At 42.6% G+C, this 19,990-nt stretch overlaps 1 protein-coding gene across 10 annotated transcripts in view; it reads left to right on the forward strand.

Moving 5' to 3' along the window:
• Positions 1-19,990, forward strand: part of CFAP251 (cilia and flagella associated protein 251) — a 66,694-nt gene that overhangs the window by 20,034 nt on the left and 26,670 nt on the right. For all 10 annotated transcript variants that reach the window (XR_014251979.1, XR_014251980.1, XM_082418038.1 and 7 more), the window contains 8 exons: positions 4,134-4,211; positions 5,922-5,972; positions 8,518-8,732; positions 11,503-11,697; positions 12,422-12,672; positions 13,008-13,159; positions 14,225-14,398; positions 15,419-15,603. Coding sequence is in view for 8 of the 10 variants with exons in the window: in XM_082418038.1 (XP_082274164.1) it covers positions 4,134-4,211; positions 5,922-5,972; positions 8,518-8,732; positions 11,503-11,697; positions 12,422-12,672; positions 13,008-13,159; positions 14,225-14,398; positions 15,419-15,603 (1,301 nt within the window). In the remaining 2 variants the exon portion in view is untranslated. The remainder of the gene's footprint in view (positions 1-4,133; positions 4,212-5,921; positions 5,973-8,517; positions 8,733-11,502; positions 11,698-12,421; positions 12,673-13,007; positions 13,160-14,224; positions 14,399-15,418; positions 15,604-19,990) is intronic.

Here is a 19,990-nt window from a genome sequence, read left to right on the forward strand (position 1 = left end):
CCAGGGATCAAACCTGCACCCTTGGCAGTGAAAACGTGGAGTCCTAACCACTGGACCGCCAGGGAAGTGCCCCCCCCAAAATTCCTTACTTCTCAAAGCTACCAGCCATACCTGGGTATTTAGGATGGGTTTTTCTATTGCTACCAAAAATGCGTTGGGGATTTTGATAGAGATTGCATTGAATCTATAGATGGCTTTGGGTAGTCTTGTCATCTTAACAGCGTTCGTTGTCTTCCGGTCCATAAGCATGGATGTCTTTCTGTTTATTTTATTTGTTTTTTTTTATAGATTTATTTTACTTACTTATTTATTTATTTATGGCTGCGTTGGGTCTTCGTTGCTGCACGCGGGCTTTTCTCTAGTTGCGGCGAGCGGGGGCTTCTCTTCTTGCGGAGCACGGGCTCTAGGCGTGCAGGCTTCAGTAGTTGTGGCTCACGGACTCTAGAGTGAAGTCTCAGTAGTTGTGGCGCACGGGCTTAGTTGCTCTGCGGCATGTGGGATCTTCCCGGACCAGGGCTCGAACCCGTGTCCCCTGCACTGGCAGTTGGCTTCTTAACTGCTGCACCACCAGGGAAGCCCCAGGCATGTATTACTTTTAACAGTCCTTTTGTGTTGGTGAAACAAAAAGTAACTAATCTTTTTTCTTCTGCCCTAATTAGACTTATTTTGCCCATACTTTAAATTTAAGAAGAGGACATAAATAGCTATATATTTCTGCCACATTCTTTCTTTCCTCTCCTTCTGGGACTCCAATTACATGTAAGTTAGACCTTTTCAGCTTGTCCCATAGGTCTTTTATTCTTTTTTCTATTCTTTTGTGTCTTTATGCTTCAGTCTGGATATTTTCTCCTATAATTTATCTTCCTTTTCTATTAACTATTTTTTTGGCTATATTTAATTTTCTGTTAAACCATATTTTGTGTTTTTTATTTTTTACTTATTTTTTAAAAATTAATTTATTTTATTTATTTTTATTATTATTTTTGGGCTGCCATGGGACTTCGTTGCTGCGTGCAGGCTTTCTCTAGTTGCAGTGAGTGGGTGCTAGTCTTCGTTGTGGTGCATGGGCTTCTCATTGCGGTGGCTTCTGTTGTTGCGGAGCATGGGCTCTAGGCGCACGGGCTTCAGTAGTTGTGGCACGTGGGCTCAGTAGTTGTGTCTTGCGGGCTCTAGAGTGCAGGCTCAGTAGTTGTGGTGCACGGGCTTAGTTGCTCCGCGGCATGTGGGATCCTCCCAGACCAGGGCTCGAACCCGTGTCCCCTGCATTGGCAGGCAGATTCTTAACCACTGTGCCACCAGGGAAGTCCCGTGTTTTTTCTTTTTTCTTTTTCTTTTTCTTTTTCTCCCACCCTATGCTTTATTCACTTTTTTTTATACATCTGTATTGGAGTATAATTGCTTTACAATGTTGTGTTAGTATCCCCCATCCCCTCCCTGTTGAGCCTCCCTCCCACCCTCCCTATCCCACCCCTCTAGGTCGTCGCAAAGCACTGAGCTGATCTCCCTGTGCTATGCAGCAGCTTCCCACTAGCTATCTATTTTACATTTGGTAGTGTATATATGTCCATGCCACTCTCTCACTACGTCCCAGCCTCCCCTTCCCCCTCTGTGTTGTCAAGTCCGTTGTCTACGTCTGTATCTTTATTCCTGCCCTGCCACTAGGTCCATCAGTACCACTTTTCTAGATTCCATATATATGTGTTAGCATACGGTATTTGTTTTTCTCTTTCTGACTTACTTCACTCTGTATGACAGACTCTAGGTCCATCCACCTCACTAAAAATAACTCAATTTCCATTTCATGTTTTTTAAACCATTTTTTTTTTCAGATCTAGAAGTTCCATTTGATTTTTTTTTTAAATAGAGTTATCTGATTGCTGATCATCAGGGAAATGCAAATTAAAACCACAGTGAGATATCACCTCACACCTATCAGAATGACCACAATATAACAAATATTGGAGAGGATGTGGAGAAAAGGGAACCCTCGTGCACTGTTGGCGGGAATGTAAATTGGTGCAGCCACTGTGGAAAACAATATGGAGGTTTCCCAAAAAACTAAAAATAGAACTTCCATATGACCCAGCATTTCCACTCCTGGATATATATCTGAAAAAAATCAAAAACACTAATTCAAAAAGATACATGCACCCCAGTGTTCTTAGCAGCATTATTTACAATTACCAAGATATGGAAGCAACCTAAGTGTCCATCAACAGATGAATGGATAAAGAAGATGTGGTACATATATATAATGGAATACTACTCAGCCATAAAAAATACCTGGATCTCCTGGGGGTGTCTTTCTGTAGATTACTTTTCTCCCTTGTTTTTCAGTCATTTGGACATGTCTTTTTCCTATGCCTGGTTATTTTTCATTGAATGCTAGATGTTGTGCTTTAAAAAGAATAGGAATAATTTGAGGCTCAGGTTGATAATAACTTCCTCCAAGGAAGACTTACTTTTGCTTCTTAGAGGCCTTTGGCAAAGTGGTCACCTCGATCTAATCAGAGATTGAGGTGATTTGAGGCTGATTTTCAGCCTTTGTGAGGCCTCATCCATGCACTTGCTTTCACCAGTTCTTCACCCCACCCAGGCCTTTGTGTTGTCCTGAAATTGATCATCTGGCATTGGCATTGGTAGTTTACATTCTTGAAATGAGGCAGCAATCAGCAGGCAAGGAATAAGAGATGGGGTGGGAGAGGCAGGAATGGAACTTAAAAAGCATTTCTCGGAAAGCAAATACCATATGCTAACACATATATATGGAATTTTAAAAAATGGTTCTGATGAACCTAGGGGCAGGACAGGAATAAAGACGCAGATGTAGAGAATGGACTTGAGGACATGGGGAGTGGGAAGGGTAAGCTGGGCCGAAGTGAGAGAGTGGCATGGACATATATACACTACCAAATGTAAAACAGATAGCTAGTGGGAAGCAGCCGCATAGCACAGGGAGATCAGCTCGGTGCTTTGTGACCACCTAGAGGGGTGGGATAAGGAGGGTGGGAGGGAGACGCAAGAGGGAAGAGATATGGGGATGTATGTATATGTATAGCTGATTCACTTTGTTATACAGCAGAAACTAACAAACATTGTAAAGCAATTATACTCCAATAAAGATAAAAAAATCAAAGAAAAAAAAAAAGTATTTCTTGGGACTTACCTGGCAGTCCAGTGGTTAAGACTTCACCTTCCAATGCAGGGGGTGCAGGTTTGATCTCTGGTTGGGGAGCTAAGATCCCTCATGCCTTAGCGCCAAAAAACCAGAACGTAAAACAGAAGCAATATTGTAAGAAATTCAATTAAGACTTTAAAAATGGTCCACATCCAAAAAAATCTTTGAAAAACAAACAAAAAAAGCATTTCTCCAACCCGTCTCTCATCCGTCTCCTGCAGCCCTCCACGTCAGGCTGCAGCCGCCTGCCTCCCATGCGTATATCATTTCAAGACGTACGCCTTGTCTCCCCAGGGATTTCTCACTTGTTGTTACTTAGTTTCTGCATTTCAGGTTTCCTTCACTTCTGTAGTGTCTGCAGGGTGGATTTTTGGGGAGGGAGCCGGGCAACCCATGCTGCACACCATCTTTGCAGGAATCAGAGCCCCTTCTGATATTTTGCATTCGTTCCAAGTTACCTTGTGGCCCTGTTAAATTTAGGAATGAATACACAGCAGTCTTTGTCCAAAAGGACACAGAATAAAGGTTATTGGTGAATACTAGTTTACTTTTGCTTGCTCCAATTTATAGATGATGAATTATAATAAATTATAATAAATAAGACTAAATAAGAAAGGAAACACGTTTGAGACCATTAATTTTAACATTCAGTATTTAAATTACTTTTTTTCTTGTTTTTTTGTTTTGTTTGTTTGTTTTTGTTATTTTGGCCATGCCGCGAGGCATGTGGGATCTTAGTTCCCTGACCAGGGACCGAACCCATGCTCCCTGCAGTGGAAGCGTGGAGTCTTAACCACTGGACCACCAGGGAAATCCCCCATGTCTTTTCTGTTTTATATTCCTACTCAGTTATTTATTTTAATTAAAAATATTATTTAACTTTAACATTCAGCTTAACCAGAGAGAAACAGAAAATGTATTATAATGTAACATATTTTCATACTTTATATTTCAGAGCTACCTTACTTTTAATCCAACAAATAATAAAGAATTGGTGAGCAATAGTAAAACACAAGCAATATATTATATGTGGGTAAGTAGAAATATTTTCATTTGTTTTAAATGTATAAACAAGTATGTGTTTATTCTTTGAGTACAGATCTTTTGGTAAAGTAACAATATAGTATCTACTTAGAAAGCAATAAACATATATTAAAATGTTTTGATTTAATTATAGCATTTATTTTAGTCCCATTGGAAATTAGCATATTAAATCAGAAGCAGATAATTTAAATTTCATTTAATTTTTTAAAGTAATGTGGCAATATTTATTTGAATATATTTAAGGTCTAAAATATGTTCAAGATCAAGGGTTTTTCAAGATCTTGGACTTTATTTCCTTTCAAAAAGGAATTAGCAAACAGATTGGTCATGTATATACTGACACAGGGCAAAATCATGAGATTAAAAAAAACTTCAAAAGTTAAACATAAAATTACCATATGACCCACCAATTTCTAGGTATATACCCCAAAGAATTGAAAACAGGCGTTCAAACAAATGCTTATGCACAAATGTTCCTAGCAGCAGCATTATTCACAATAATCAAAAGGTAGAAACAAATCAAATGCCCATCAACTAATGAATGGATAAACCAGACGTGGTCTATCCATATATGGAATATTATTGAGCCATTAAAAGCAATGAAGTGGGGGCTTCCCTGGTGGTACAGTGGTTGAGAATCTGCCTGCCAATGCAGGGGACACGGGTTCGAGCCCTGGTCTGGGAAGATCCCACATGCCGCGGAGCAACTAGGCCCGTGAGCCACAACTACTGAGCCTGCGCGTCTGGAGCGTGTGCTCCGCAACAAGAGAGGCTGCGACAGTGAGAGGCCCGCACACCGCAATGAAGAGTGGCCCCCACTTGCCGCAACAAGAGAAAGCCCTCGCACAGAAACGAAGACCCAACACAGCCATAAATAAATAAATAAATAAAATTTATAAAAAAAAAAAAGAATCCGCCTGCCAATGCAGGGGACACGGGTTTGAGCCCTGGTCCGGGAAGATCCCACATGCCAGAGAGCAACTAAGCCTGTGTGCCACAAAAAAAAAAAAAAAAAAAGCAATGAAGTACAGACGCCTGCCACACCGTGGATGAACCTTTAGAACATTATGCTGAATGAAAGAAACCAGACACAAAAAGCCACATACTCTATGATTCCATTGATATGAACTGTCCAGAATAGGTAAATTCATAGAGACAGAAATCAGAATGGTGGTTGTCAGGGGCTGGGGGGGATGGGAGGTGACTACTTAATGGATAGAGGGCATCCTTTTGGGGTGACGAAAGTGTCCTGGAACTAGAGGGAATGATGGTTGCACAGTATTGTTAATGTACTAAATGGCACTAAATTTTACACTTTAAAATGGTTAATGGTTAATTTTATATTAAGTGAATTTTCCTCAGTAAGAAAAATGCTAAACAAAAACACATTGAATTGCTGATTTTCAGTGATATTCATTCCTTCAGGTATTAATTATAGCTTCAAAGCCTTATAAATGTAGAATTCAGATTTGCATTAACTACCACTTAGTCACAATCATTTGTGGCATTTTTTATGTATTTACTTTTCTTTCAGAATGTTTCTAGATGTCCCTAGAGACAGCAGGTTATCCTACCTGTAGAAATTGCAAAGCTCTGACCCTGTTCAGATGCATTTGTTTTGATTTTTGCTGTTATGTAGCTCTTCTTTTGGAAACCAAGTCTTTTTTTAGTAGTGATTTTTTTTTTCTGTGCTTATCAGTATGAAGAGGGAGATATACTTGTTCACAGTGCCCCACTTTTAACAGAAAAAGTGAGTATGCCTGTTGTGCTTTTTTTTTACATCTGACTTTGTGGAGAATAAATATGTGTGTGTCAGCTTAGTCATTTTGGGCTACTCTTTGTATGTCTTTATATTGCAAAATAATTTGAAATTTTTACTTAGGTCCTTTACCATACTGAATGGCCAGTTAAAAATAATGGAAGGATTGTTCAAAATAATATGGAATAAAAATAAATGGCAGGGACTTCCCTGGTGGTCCAGTGGCTAAGACTCCGCACTCCCAATTCAGGGGGCCTGGGTTCGATCCCTGGTCAGGGAACTAGATCCTGCATGCCGCAACTGAGTCCGCATGCCGCAATTGAAGATCCTACACGCGGCAACAAAGATCCCTCGGGCGGCAACAAAGATCCCTCGGGCCGCAACTAAGAACCAGCACAGCCAAATAAGTATTTTAAAAAACAATAAATAAATAAATAAATGGCAAAGAAAGTTTACTACCATGAAAAAATACCCAAGAAAGTGATGATTTTTATAATGTATGTGTGCACATGACAAAAGATGAAAGTTAATTTGGGGTGAAATAAGTAAAGTAGTTGAACATGAGTGGATCCCTTTAAGCTGCTCAGTTTTCAGAGCAATAAAAATGATACTGGGTGCACTTCCCTGGTGGTCCAGTGGTTAAGACTCGGTGCTCCCAATGCAGGCAGCACGGGTTCCATCCCTGGTGGGGGAACTAAGATCCTGAAAGACGCAGGGCCAAAAATAAGACAATAGATGGATGGATAGATAGATAGATAGATAGGACCATTTTTTAAAAATGATGTTGGGTATTTAGATGTTTAAGAGCCAGTAGAAAGGTGGTGAGCCAGGCGGTGGCGGGAACGTTTTATCGTTCCTGCTTTCCTTGAGTGATTGCACCTGAGGTGGACCTCGAGTCCTGTCTCCTGCAGCAGTTTCTGCTTTTGATACTCACATAACCTGCTCTCACTGTGCATCTGACAATGATTTTTCTGCTTCCCTTCTTCACTTTTGGTTTGACCAATAAAACTTTATTTTTCAAGAGGGCATGCCAAAAGACGATGGACACAAGGCAAGATTATTCTGTCTGCAAACTTTGCTTTTCATACATCAAAGTATCAAAAAAAAAATACAGTCAGTTCTCATTATTTGCAGCAGTTATGTTCTGTAAGGTCTCTGTAGACCTGAATTAACGGATGCTGAATCATTGCTCCTAGGAGAGATACAGGAATAGGCTCCTGCCAGCCTAGGGTCACAGTACTTTCACCGACTGACAGATGCATGACCTTGTTTTATGTATGTTTCTGTTTAAAGACACCATATTCAATATATAATGTTGGTTCCTTAATGTTGGACTCACTAGATAGAACTCCTTCCTGAATGAGGCTTATCTAACACAGGTGTATTCTCTGTAAGGCACGTCCCAGCTTTCTTGGGCTTAGGAGCACTAGACAGCATTTCAGTACCATATTCAGGAGCCAATTTAAATACCAAAATCACCAACAAAATGCACCAAAAAAAATTTCGAACATCACATTAAACAGGCTAGGAAAAGGACACTTGTCTCTCGTTTGAGAGGTGAAACAAGAAGGCACGGAGTTGCCTTGTTTGACGTCAGCTGGGAAAGTCACGTTTTTCACCACTCGGCACATGCACACATCTGCAAATGATTGTGAAAGTGCCACGAGGATTGATTTGGGGGTTACAAATAAATATCAGAAAGTAAGTAAATTCACAAATACCGAATCCACAAAGAATGAGGATCGGCTGCAGTTTGAAATGATAAAAATGCCTCGTGTTGAAACAGGGCTGTTCTTAGAAAGAACGTGATGTCCTTGCTTGACCAATTGTGCTTCTCCTGACCCTCTTGTGTTCAAGTCAAAGAGGTCCACCTTAGGATCTTCTCTGCCTAAGTAGAGAGTCAGGCAGCAGACTTACTGTATCATATGACGGATCGCCGAGTTTCCTTCATGTATTCACTCAGTAAACATTCACTGAGGGTTCACTCACTGCTCTGGGTTCTTTCTATACTTCATTTCCAAGACACTCTCTAAGAAAGATGGCCTAGTGCCTTATCCTACGTAGCACACATTTAATAAGAAGTCTTGGGGCATTTCTATGTACAGTACTTAAATTTCCACGGATGGGAAAATAATTTATGATCAAAAATAAACTGAGAGAATTGTTTTATAGTATTTTACAGCTGGAGCATGCTTTGTCCATGACAGACATTAGTTTCTTTATCAGTCTCTGAAACCTCAGTAAGAGAAGTTGAACAGATATAAACAATGATTAATCACTCCTTCATTTGCTTTAAGCAAATAGTTTAATTAAGCCAGTACATAACCCTTCACTTGCTCTTAGCAAACCTTCAGAGGTTCAGAACTGCCTGGATCATGGCACTCCATGGGGGAGGGTTTTTTTAAATGATTTTTTTTTTTTACTTTATTTTTTTCCTACTATATTTAGGTAAAACATTATAAAACGTCGTGTTGATAAATGTTTTGTTTTATATTTACTCCCAAAGGTAACTCATAACCTGTCTCTTGAAACGCAGACATTCAACAAGCTTGTGGGAAAATTTAGCCAGTCAGTCTTTCATCTGAATTTAACCCAAATACTGTCGGCGACACTGGAAGGGAAGCTGGTTGTCTGGGACGTTTACCGCCCACCGCCATCTGCCTCCACCTCTTTGGGCTTTCCCCACATCACACCTTGTAAACTGGTTCATTTGCAGAAGGAGGGTATCACTGTGCTTACTACAGTTGACAGGTACTTAATTAATTAAAAAGTAGCTATAGATGATTATAAAATTATTTTAAAACCCTTTTGGAGGTATACACGTATGTTGTACATGCATAGATTGTTTCTTGGGAGAGCCAATTAACTGGGAACATTGGCTGCCTCTGAGGAAAAGAACTGAGATCTAGGATCAAGGATGGGGGTGGATTTACTTCTTTTTATAGTCTCATTTGTACTGATTGGTTTGCTTTTTTTAAAAAAAAATCATGGGCATGTATTCCTTCTTTTTTAAAGTAATTTAATATTTTATTTATTTATTTTATTTTTGGCTGCGTTGGGTCTTCGTTGCTGCACGCAGGCTTTCTCTAGTTGCGGCGAGCGGGGGCTACTCTTCATTGCGGTGCACGGGCTTCTCATTGCGGTGGCTTCTCTTGTTGCAGAGCATGGGCTCCAGAGCACGTGGCCTTCAGTAGTTGTGGCACGCGGGCTTCAGTAGTTGTGGCTTGCGGGCTGTAGAGCACAGGCTCAGTAGTTGTGGTGCACGGGCTTAGTTGCTCTGCGGCATGTGGGATCTTCCCGGACCAGGGCTCGAACCCGTGTCCCCTGCACTGGCAGTTGGCTTCTTAACTGCTGCACCACCAGGGAAGTCCCAGGCATGTATTACTTTTAACAGTCCTTTTGTGTTGGTGAAACAAAAAGTTACTAATTTTTTTTTCCTCTGCCCTAATTAGACTTATTTTGCCCATACTTTAAATTTAAGAAGAGGACATAAATAGCTATATATTTCTTTCTGATTACAGAATAACATTTACCCATCGTGAAAAGATGAACTACAACATAACTTTATAAAGTTCCCTAACTCTTTGATTTTGAGAGACTGCGGGAGCACATAGATGATCTAAGCCTTATGCCTTAGCCTCAGACATAAAAGGGTTCACATTGCCAGATGCATCCCTTCCTTGCCAAGTGACCTTGGACAAGGGGCTTAAATGTGCTGAGCCTCCATTCTTCCATCTGTAAAGTAGGCATAACAATACTGTCTCGCCAGAGTGATTTTGTGAGGATGGGTTGAGGAATCTTAGTTCCCTGACCAGGGATTGAACCCTGGCCCAGGCAGTGAAAGCTCTGAGTCCTAACCACTGGACCGCCAGGGAATTCCCAAGCCTTGTAAAACTCTTAGCATGCCATCTGGTACAGGGGAGCTCTAGGTACAACAGCCATTATCAGTGCTGGAGACGATTGCCTCGTGACAAGAACCCTGCCTGCATGGCTGGAGTCACTGTGCCATCTGCTTCCCAGAAGCCCATTGCTTTCTTGACCCTTTCTTTTAATACAGAGGAACAGTGAGGTCCTGGCGTGGCTTTACAAAGACAAATGCAAATCGTCATCTTCACTCACTTGATGCGAAAAGACAGTAGTAGAATTGCAGCTGATGATGCAATCAACTTTTAATTGTTGGGGGTTAGGACCCAGGGAAGACCAGGCCTGGGTTTCCTTTTCTCCATGTTAAATAAAACCCAGCCAGGACCCCAGAGCCCTTGCAGGAAAAGGTCTCAGAAAACACTTGGCTTGTTTTGCCGTTTCTGTCCAGCAGAGGGCTGTGAATGACATTCTAGCCAATTACTCGGCCCACCTGCCTTGCTTATTAATCAGAAACCTCATTTAATCACTTTGCGTATATAAGAGAAAATTCATCCCACACCTCCCCCCGCCCCCCGTGATTAGAATTATGTCAGAGGCTTTAGAAAAAACAAGCCCATTTGGGATGGCTCTGAGGACTGGAAATAAAAGCTGTTTTGTCACGCAGCACTGCCTTTGGCTGTGGTGACTGGACAGGGTTTTACCATCGATCGCTCTCACAGCAGTGTCTTCCTGTATCCCGTTGCCAGCCTGCGTGATTTCAGAGGGATGGTTGATGGACTCTGTTGTCATCTGTAGTCTTACGGCAGAGGGTGTAAATCACTGCCCACTGCCGTGGCGTGGGGCTGATCTTGGGCGGCAGGGAAGAGGAGAGCAGAGAGCATGGACTTTGCATAAGATACACCTGGATCCCGGCATAGTCTAGCCACGTGGCCCTGATAGGGTTGCCAGGTTTATGTACGTCCCAAATGTTGCATGGGGCAACTGCATTTGGGACCATGCAATATATGGGACGTACTTATTCTAAAAATTTACTCATTGTTCATCTGAAATTCAAATTTAACTGGGTATCCTGAATTTTTATTTGCTAAATCTGGCAATCCGAGGCCTTGAGCCTTAGTTTCCTAGATGTGAACTGGGATGACAGTAAAATCAGCCACATAGGGCAATAGTTTTTTAAAAAATAAATTTATTTATTTATTTGTTTTTATTTTTGGCTGTGTTGGGTCTTCGCTGCTGCGTGTGGGCTTTCTCTAGCTGCGGCGAGTGGGGGCTACTCTTCATTGTGGTGCACAGACCTCTCACTGCAGTGGCTTCTCTTGTTGTGGAGCACAGGCTCCAGGCACGCGGGCTTCAGTAGTTGTGGCTCGCGGACTCAGTAGTTGTGGCTTGCGGCCTCTCTAGAGCGCAGGCTCAGTAGTTGTGGCACATGGGCCTAGTTTCTCAGCGGCATGTGGGATCTTCCCGGACCAGGGCTTGAACCCATGTCCCCTGCATTGGTAGGCGGATTCTTAACCACTGCACCACCAGGGAAACCCAGGGCAGTACTAAGTGAAAGTTTTTACAATGCCCAGAGTCCAGGGGCTGACATATAATTAGGTGTTCAATAGATGGTACTCATTACCATTATTTAACAAGCCGATGTTATTCTCCATTTCAGCTATATTGTCACAGGTGACATTCGGGGTAACATCAAGTTCTACGATCACAGCCTGTCCATTGTGAACTGGTACAGCCACTTCAAACTGAGCTCCATAAGAAGCCTGTCGTTCTCAAAGACCCCGGCAACTCCTCCGACCGAAAATACAAACTATCCTCCAGACTGCACTTTAAAAGGTGACCTTTTTATTGTAAGGTGAGTTGTTAATGAATCTCATCATTTGCATGGTCAAAAAGTGATGTCTTCTTTTAGTTTGTGTACAGTGGGATCTTCTTCCTGTTCCTGGGATGGGAACTCGAGGGAGCTGGCCTCCCTAGTCAGTCCTTTATCTGGCTTGCAGATGGATCTCCTTGGCTGATTACAATCACTATTTAATTGATTTTTTAAGCGAAACATCATTCTCCTGTTAAGAACGTCTAGTGATGGGAAGCCGCAAAGGGCTCTAATCTCTGTTGCCTCTGGAGTCCTTTGCTGTAGGTTGGTCTCCTTTCTCGAAGCTGAGTTTGTCCTAGCACTACAGTTAAAGGGATTTGATAGTTAATAACCATAACATTTCAAGACAGAATTATCTGTGAGTCTGCTTAATTACCCTTGTGGTATTTGCAGGCACATCTGTATGTGTGCACCAAACTCCATATTTGCATACACAAATGAATATTTGCATGTGCAGATTAGCTAATTGTACAACTGACTGTCCATCTGCATACTTAATGACTCAATTTACATGTAGAAATGTGGGCTTTTTCACTTGCAAATGGAGGCTGTTGGGTATTGGTGGTATATTTTTGGAGATGTTGGGTTAATAATGTCACTAAATTACAGACGACAGAGGCGTTTCATGTGCAATTAGAAGCAGAATAGCTGGCGTGCCCCATTCCCTGCAAACACTGATGCTGTTGGGTCTCTCCTTGGCAAACAGGAATTTTATCATTGGAACGTCGGATGCGTCAGTGTACCACTTAACAGCAGATGGGACCAAACTTGAGAAGTTATTTGTAGAGCCCAAGGATGCCATTTGTGCCATCTCCTGCCACCCGTACCAACCCCTCATTGCCATCGGGAGTTTCTGTGGGATGATCAAAGTGTGGGATTATGAACAGAAAAAATACCTCTTCAGCAGGATCTTTGAGAAGGGGCTTGGAGTCCAGAGTCTGACCTACAACCCCGAAGGTATTTTCATTTTGTCAGCCTGTCTTAGGTTCTAAACTGAAAACAGACCCAAATGTCTAACCCCTTGGCTGTCACAGCTCCAGGAAGGTTACCTTGACCCTCTCCCCACACCAGGCCAGATGGGATGCCTTCTCCCCCTGGACCCTGCAGAGCTCCGTACCGCCTGGTCTCATCCCACGATGCCATGCTTTCCAGTTTACTTCTCCTTCTCAGGACCTTGTCTGTCGTGTTCGCTGCTGTCTCCTCGGCACCTAGAACAAGGCCTGGCGTGGAGTCGATGTTTCTTGAGTGAATGAAGTCCTTTTCGATCATTGTTCTCTGGCTTGTGATTTCAGGAGCTCTCCTCGGAGCTGGCTTCACAGAAGGGACTGTTTACATTCTTGATGCAATGTCCTTAGAAAGTGAAATCCCAGAGCCTTTCAAATATTCCAGAACCAGTGTGACTCACGTCAGCTTCTCCCATGACTCCCAGTATATGGCGACCGCTGTGAGTATTTTCACTCAGTGCCATCCAGGGGCTCAGCAACCTTATTTAAAGCCACAAGGGGGAGGGGCTGGGAGGTGGGGGGGCTGGGGAGTAGCTGCTAGAGGGTACAGGTTTCTTTTGGGGGTGATGAAAGTGTTCTAAAACTGTGATGATGGATGCACAACTCTGTGAATATACTAAAGCCCGTTGAACTGTACACTTCCAGTGGGTGAATTGTGTAGGAGGTGAATTATATCTCAATAAAGCTGTTACAAAAGGAGAAAGGGGTGGGGGAAGTGGGGATACTTCTGCCTGAAAACAAGACCAGGGCCTCAGAACTTCCAGACTTGGATTCTGCTACTCTGACAGCTCGTTTTGGTTTGTTAGTTTTTCGGAACCCTTTCTCTGCATCCAGGGTTTTATCTTTCCCTTTGATTTTTCACGAGATGACATTCTCATTTAAGCAGAGTCTTCCACCGAGCATTTTGGATTCTGGTCCTTCCCTGTGTGAATAGGGCTCTTAATCTCAGTAAAGATTTTTCTGGGACTCCCCAACCTCTCCCTTCATTCCAGTTCTCTTGGGAGATGGGGTGGGCTGCAGGGAAGCAGCCGGCTTCACTTAAACCTCTGTCCCTTACACGCTTCCCAGCAATACACTGACTCAGGCGCCCCAGGTTCCTTCAGGCTGCTCCCGCCCACTCCCCGACCCATGTCACTCTCAGCCATCATGTATATATTTTTTAATCATACCTTTTAAAATTTTGTGTAGCCGGATAAAGAGAAGGGAGGACAAAGGCAGAAAGAGTCGGGATTTCAGTTTCCAACAGAGAATGAGGTGGGGACCGGCAAGGAGAGTAAGACCATAGTGTCAGACAAATACCGTCTCTCCCTGCCCCCACCTACCTACTTTGAACCTTGATTTTCTCATCTGCAAAACGGGCATGATTTTACTACTTGCTCCAATAGACTAAGGTTTTCTTTTTGCATAAAATTTCTAAAAGCAAAGTTAGTATGAAAAACATAGTGATGATTCTTAAGTTACAAAATCTAAAAAGGAGCAACTTCTGCTCTTTTGCTCATACTCAGGATGTAAGTTTCACCGTGGCCGTTTACGTGGTGAGAGTCAAAAATGGACGAAGGGTCTGGGAGTATTTGGCAAGACTTCGTTCTCATCGCAAGAGCATTCGAAGTGTCCTGTTCGGGGTTCATCTGGACAGCAATGAGCCAAGACTGCTGAGCCTCGGGAGAGACAGACTCTTGGTGAGCTGTTTCATTTTCCTTTGCCTGGTCACCAGGGACATGTCTCGTTCTCGTTACCTCCCTGGCGTCTGGCACAGAACCAGACCCACAGTATGCGTGCGTGTGTTTGAGAAAATGAATGTACGACAAAGCAGCGAAAACCTTTCCGAGTTGGCGCTTGGCCTTCACACGGCTCTGACACCACACAGAGACTCGTGTCCTGAGTGAGAAGGCTCCTGGGAAGTGGCATGTTGACGGTGGTGGGGGGGCGTGCTCCCCACAGCACGGACAGCCCAGCCACCCTCGCCTCTCAGTGTGCGTCTGGAAGCCAACACTTACACTTTCTGTGTGTCTAGGGGACAGGGCCAGGCTTTTACCTCAATGTGACAACTCAGAGAATATCAGAGGGAAAGGTAGAGACAGTGGCAAATGCAATATTACATGATCGAGCCAAAAGGATTCAAAATCAATCGATCTATCTGTGCATCCATCTTAACTTCCTTCCTCCCCCCCCCTTACTTCCTTTATTCTATCCATCCTTCCTTCTGTCCATCCATGCTGGTCTGGCCACCAAAGCCTACATATGTGTGAAATTCAGCAGGCTGCTAATTTATGACTGTCAAGTGCTGAGATTTAGATATGAATTAGCTCCTACCCTCAAAAAGTTCCCAAGATAATGGTAAGTGAAGCAGTACAACATAACTGTAAGAGTTCAGGTTTTGGAGTTAGTTGGACCTAGATTTGAATTCTTACCCTCCCACTTCTTAGCTGTGTGACCTTGGGAAAACCACTGAACCTCTCTGAACATCTGTTTTCTCATCTGCAAAATGGGCACAACAGTACTGCTTTGCTGGGGAGTCGTGAGTACTAAATGGCATCATCTTGCTCATAATGGACACTCCGTATTGGTAGCTTATTAGGTGTAGAAGTTTAGGCAAGTCTCCTCCTAGAAGACCTGATGCTGTCTCTCCCCAGAAAAGGACTGTTGACTGACTTCATTCACCTCAGTCCTCATGTGTGTTCATCTGGGCTTCTCTGTAGATCGAGTATAATCTACTCAAGAGCTACAAAGACCACCTGGAAGTCCTGGACATTCACCGAACCGACCAGGGCAACTACCCCACCTGTATGGTCTGGTACCCGCCACTTACCAAGGAGCTCTTCCTGCTCATTTGCAACAGTGGCTACAAAGTGAAGCTTTTTAATTCAACCACAAAAATGTGCAGGTAAGCATGGGAGCTTCCCACTAATGGCACGTAGATCCGTTTCTCAGTGTCCGGCTTATTTCAAGTCCCACCTTAAGGACCTGCAAGCAGCTTGGCTACCATCACAACCCTCCTCACTTTGCAGAGGAGGAAACTGAGGCACAGATAAGGGAGGTCGTTCTCACCAAAGGTCACATGGTTAGGAAGTGCCAGAGTCAGGATTCAAACCCAGAGCCCTCGTTTCTGAGTCCAGCACTGCACGGGGATAAGGTACCCAGAGCTCAGTGCCTGAGGCTCAATGAAGGAACTGGACCCTGGGGCCCCGGAGAAGTTGCTGATGTGCGATGAAATCTTCTGTTCTTCCCTCGTGGATAAAAACAGATAGTTTCAGAATGGACTTGAAGACACGGGGAGGGGGAAGGGTAAGCTGGGATGAAGTGAGAAAGTGGCATGGACATATATACACTACCAAATGTAAAATAGATAGCTAGTGGGAAGCAGCCACATAGCACAGGGAGATCAGCTTGGTGTTTTGCGACCACCTAGAGGGGTGGGATAGGGAGGGTGGGAGGGAGACGCAAGAGGGAGGAGATATGGGGTATATGTATATGTATAGCTGATTCACTTTGTTATAAAGCAGAAACTAACACACCATTGTAAAGCAATTATACTCCAATAAAGATGTTAAAGAAAAAACAACAGATAGTTTCACCTGAATACTACCAGTTGTTTAATTTTTCTTATTCTTCGTTCTTAAAGGAGTTTTAAGTTCAACTGATAGTATTCTTTGTTCTCTCAGTAACTATTTACTGGCCCCCTACCTGAGCCAGGTGCTGTTCTAGGTGCTGAAGATGGAGATGAAAACAAAACAATGTTTCTGTCACCATGAAATCTGCATTTTATTGGGGAAGTGGAGTTCATGTTAGAAGCTGGGCTGGAGACCCATGTCTGAGGTCAGCACACCTGGTGGTTTAAAGCCGTGAGATGAGAGAAGATTCCAGAGGGGAAGGGTAGATGGAGAAGCGGTCAAAGGACCAAGCCCAGGGCATCGAAAGCTTCGCATCTTAGAGCAGTGGTTCCTCCATCCCGAAGTAGGTCTGCGTCTGTGTCTGGCCTCTTGTGCTGCTAGGCCCGTGGGTCCAGGCTCTGCCTCTCGTGATCAGCACTGATTATGGTGCACGATCCCTGTGTCGGGGCCCTGCGTTTGTCATCCCGTTTCATCTGCAATAACCCTGCAAAGGATTGCGCCACTGGGGATCAGAGAGGTGATAAAACTTGCCCCAGGTCAAGCAGCTGGTCAGGGCAGGACTTGACCCTTGAACCAAGCTGTGACTTTGTTCTCTCCTTGGCATCACTGGGCCCTGTTGCAGCCCTGGCTTTGGAATCCTAGCTAGTCAGCCCTGGCAGGCAGCCTCTTTCTGCCTGTGGTTTGGCTGCCTCGTGGGTATGGCCGGGAAGAGCAGAGTCAGGAGAAACTGGAGGTGAGAATGCTTTAGTGACCCCACCCAGGAGGAGGAAGTCGGAAAACACCAACAGCAGCTGGCCCCATGCTTGAGGAAGACCTTTTTTTGGAAATGTATCTCAGATAAGATAGGTCCTCAAAAGGCCAGGATCACCCAGGATCTTTTTTTTTTTTTCCCCCAATAACCCTTTTTAGAAGGGTCCAAGGAAAAATGACTGAAAAATGCCGTTTCATGTGTCAGGGACAGGAGAGAAATCCAGCACAATTTTTTTTAAACTATTAAAACACTGGGAAGGAGACATTTGAAAGAAATATGTAAAAAGGAGTTTTAGGAAGATTTCAGAATCTTTGTACAGCATCTTTAACCGACAAAAACTTTTTGGACAAAGAATATCCCATAGATGTACCCGGTCCTGAGAACCTCTGAGCTGGCTGAGCAGGTGGCTGGGGGATGCGGGATGGAGCGGCCCAGGCTTGGAGTTGCCGCTAACACTTAGTAACAGACACAGAGCCAAGCGGTCAGGAGCTTCTGCCATTGAAGATCAATGGGAAATTAGCATAAAGCAAATTTCTTTTTTTTTTTTTTTAAGTGTTTCCATCCATTGCATTTTTTGTCGCTATTATTTTTTTCTTCCAGTTTTATTGAGATATAATTGACAGACAGCACTATATAAGTTGAAGGTATACAGCGTAATGATTTGACTTACATACGTCGTGAAGTGATACCACAGTACGTTTAGTGAACATCCCTCAGCTCCTATAGGTACAAAATTAAAGAAATAGAAAAACTTTTTTTTGTATAACTTTTTATAACAGTTTTTTAAAAAATTTATTAATTATTTATCTTACTTTTTGGCTGTGTCGGGTCTTAGTTGCGGCACGCGGGCTCCTCTCTAGTTCTGGTGCGTGGGCTTCGTTGCCCCGCGCGGCATGTGGGATGTTAGTTCCCTGACCAGGGCTCGAACCCGCGTCCCTTGCCTTGCAAGACGGGTTCTCAACCACTGGACCACCGGGGAGGTCCCTAGAAAAACATTTTTTTTCTGTGAGATGAGACTTCTTAGGATTTACTCTCTTAACAGTTTTCATGTGTGACACACAGCAGGGCTCACTCTGTTTACCATGTGGTGCATCACATCCCGAGGACTTATTTATCCTGTAACTGGAAGTTTGTGCCTTTTGCCTGCCTTCATCCGGTTCCCCCTTCCCCCAACCCCTCCCTTCTGGTAACCACAAATCTGATCTCTTTTTCTATGAGTTTCTTTGTTTCTGACGTATAATTGACCTATGACACTATATTAGTTCTTGTTACACAACATAGTGATTCTATACATTTACACATACTTCCATTCATTTCAACATGATCACTACAATATGTCACTGTACAAAGATATTGCATAGCTATTGACTATATTCTCCATGCTGTACATTTCATACCTGTGACTCATTTATTTTGTAACTGAAAGTTTGTACCCCTTAATCTCCCTCACCTATTTCTTTCCTTCCCCCATCCCTCCTCCCCTCAGGCAACCACCAGTTTGTTCTCTGTATCTGTAATTCTGTTTCTATTTTGTTACATTTGTTCATTTGTTTTGTTTTTTAGTTTCCACACGTAAGTGAAATCATACAGTATTTGTCTTTCTCTGTCTGACTCATTTCACTTAGCATAATACCCTCTAGGTCCATCCATGTTGTCACAAATGACAAGATTTTTATTCCATTGTGTATCTTCTTTATCCATTCATCTTTTGATGGACATGTAGGTTGCTTCTATATCTTAGCTATTGTAAGTAAAGCTACAATGAGCATAGGGATGTGTATATCTTTTCTAATTAGTGCTTTCATTTAGAGCCATGAAGTTAGGAGTTTCTGCCATTGAAGATCAATTGGAAATTAGTATAAAGCATCTTTTTAAAAAATATTTTATTGAGGTGAAATTCACATAACATAAAACCAACCGTTTTAAAGTGAACAAATCACTGGTATTTAGTCCATTCACAGTGTTGTGCAACTACCACCTCTATCTAGTTAAAACATTCTCATCGCTCCAAAGTAAAAACACCTTGCATAAAGCATCTTTTAAGTTGTAGGAATAATAAAGCCCTGTAACCACAACTTAATTGGGAAGGAATTGCCTTTTGATGATAAATCCAAAATAATTAAAAAATGCATTTAAAAGCATTTGGAAGAACATGAAGAGGCAGTTCACAGACAAAGGCCAATAAAACCTATGAGCAGATGCTCACCAGTACATCAAAGATGCAAATGAAAACAAGACTTCATTTTTCACAAATCAGATTAGCAAAGATAAAAATGATGGATAGCGCCCGGCGTTGGCAAGGGTGTAAGGGAACCAACCGGCTGTTGGCGGGCGGGGGTGGGAGGTGTGGGGACAGCAGTGTGTTACCCTCTATTAAATTATAGCCTGTCTTCTGACTTCTAGGAATGTAGCCCACAGAAGTACTCACACAGGATGCCAAGACATAAGTAAAAGGATGTCTTGTTTGAAAATATTTTTAAAAATGGAAACAATCCAAATGTCCATTAATAGGGAATTAGTTAAATGATGGCTTGTCAGTACACTGAAACATGATGCTGCTTTTAGAAAAGGAAAAAAAAGAAAAGAGAGAAGATAGCTCTCTGCATAGTAACACGGAAATATCTCCAAGGCATAATATGAGATAAAGCAAATTGCCAAATATGCATGAATATATTTTCATCTAAAATTATATTTATGTAACTTATATATTTTCATCTAAAATTATAATTATATGGGCTAGAATATATATAAAAGAAGTTCTCGAGTCGTATACACCAAGCTATTACCCATGATTATCTTGGGATAAAGGGTGCAGCCATGTAGAGTTACGGGTAGATTTTCTACTTTATGTCTCAATATTTGAAAATTTTCACAATGAATATGTAAAATGTTTTCAATCAGAAGAAAAA

This window comes from Balaenoptera physalus (assembly GCF_965194825.1).
Source record: "Balaenoptera physalus genome assembly, chromosome: 12".
Lineage (NCBI taxonomy): Eukaryota > Metazoa > Chordata > Mammalia > Artiodactyla > Balaenopteridae > Balaenoptera > Balaenoptera physalus.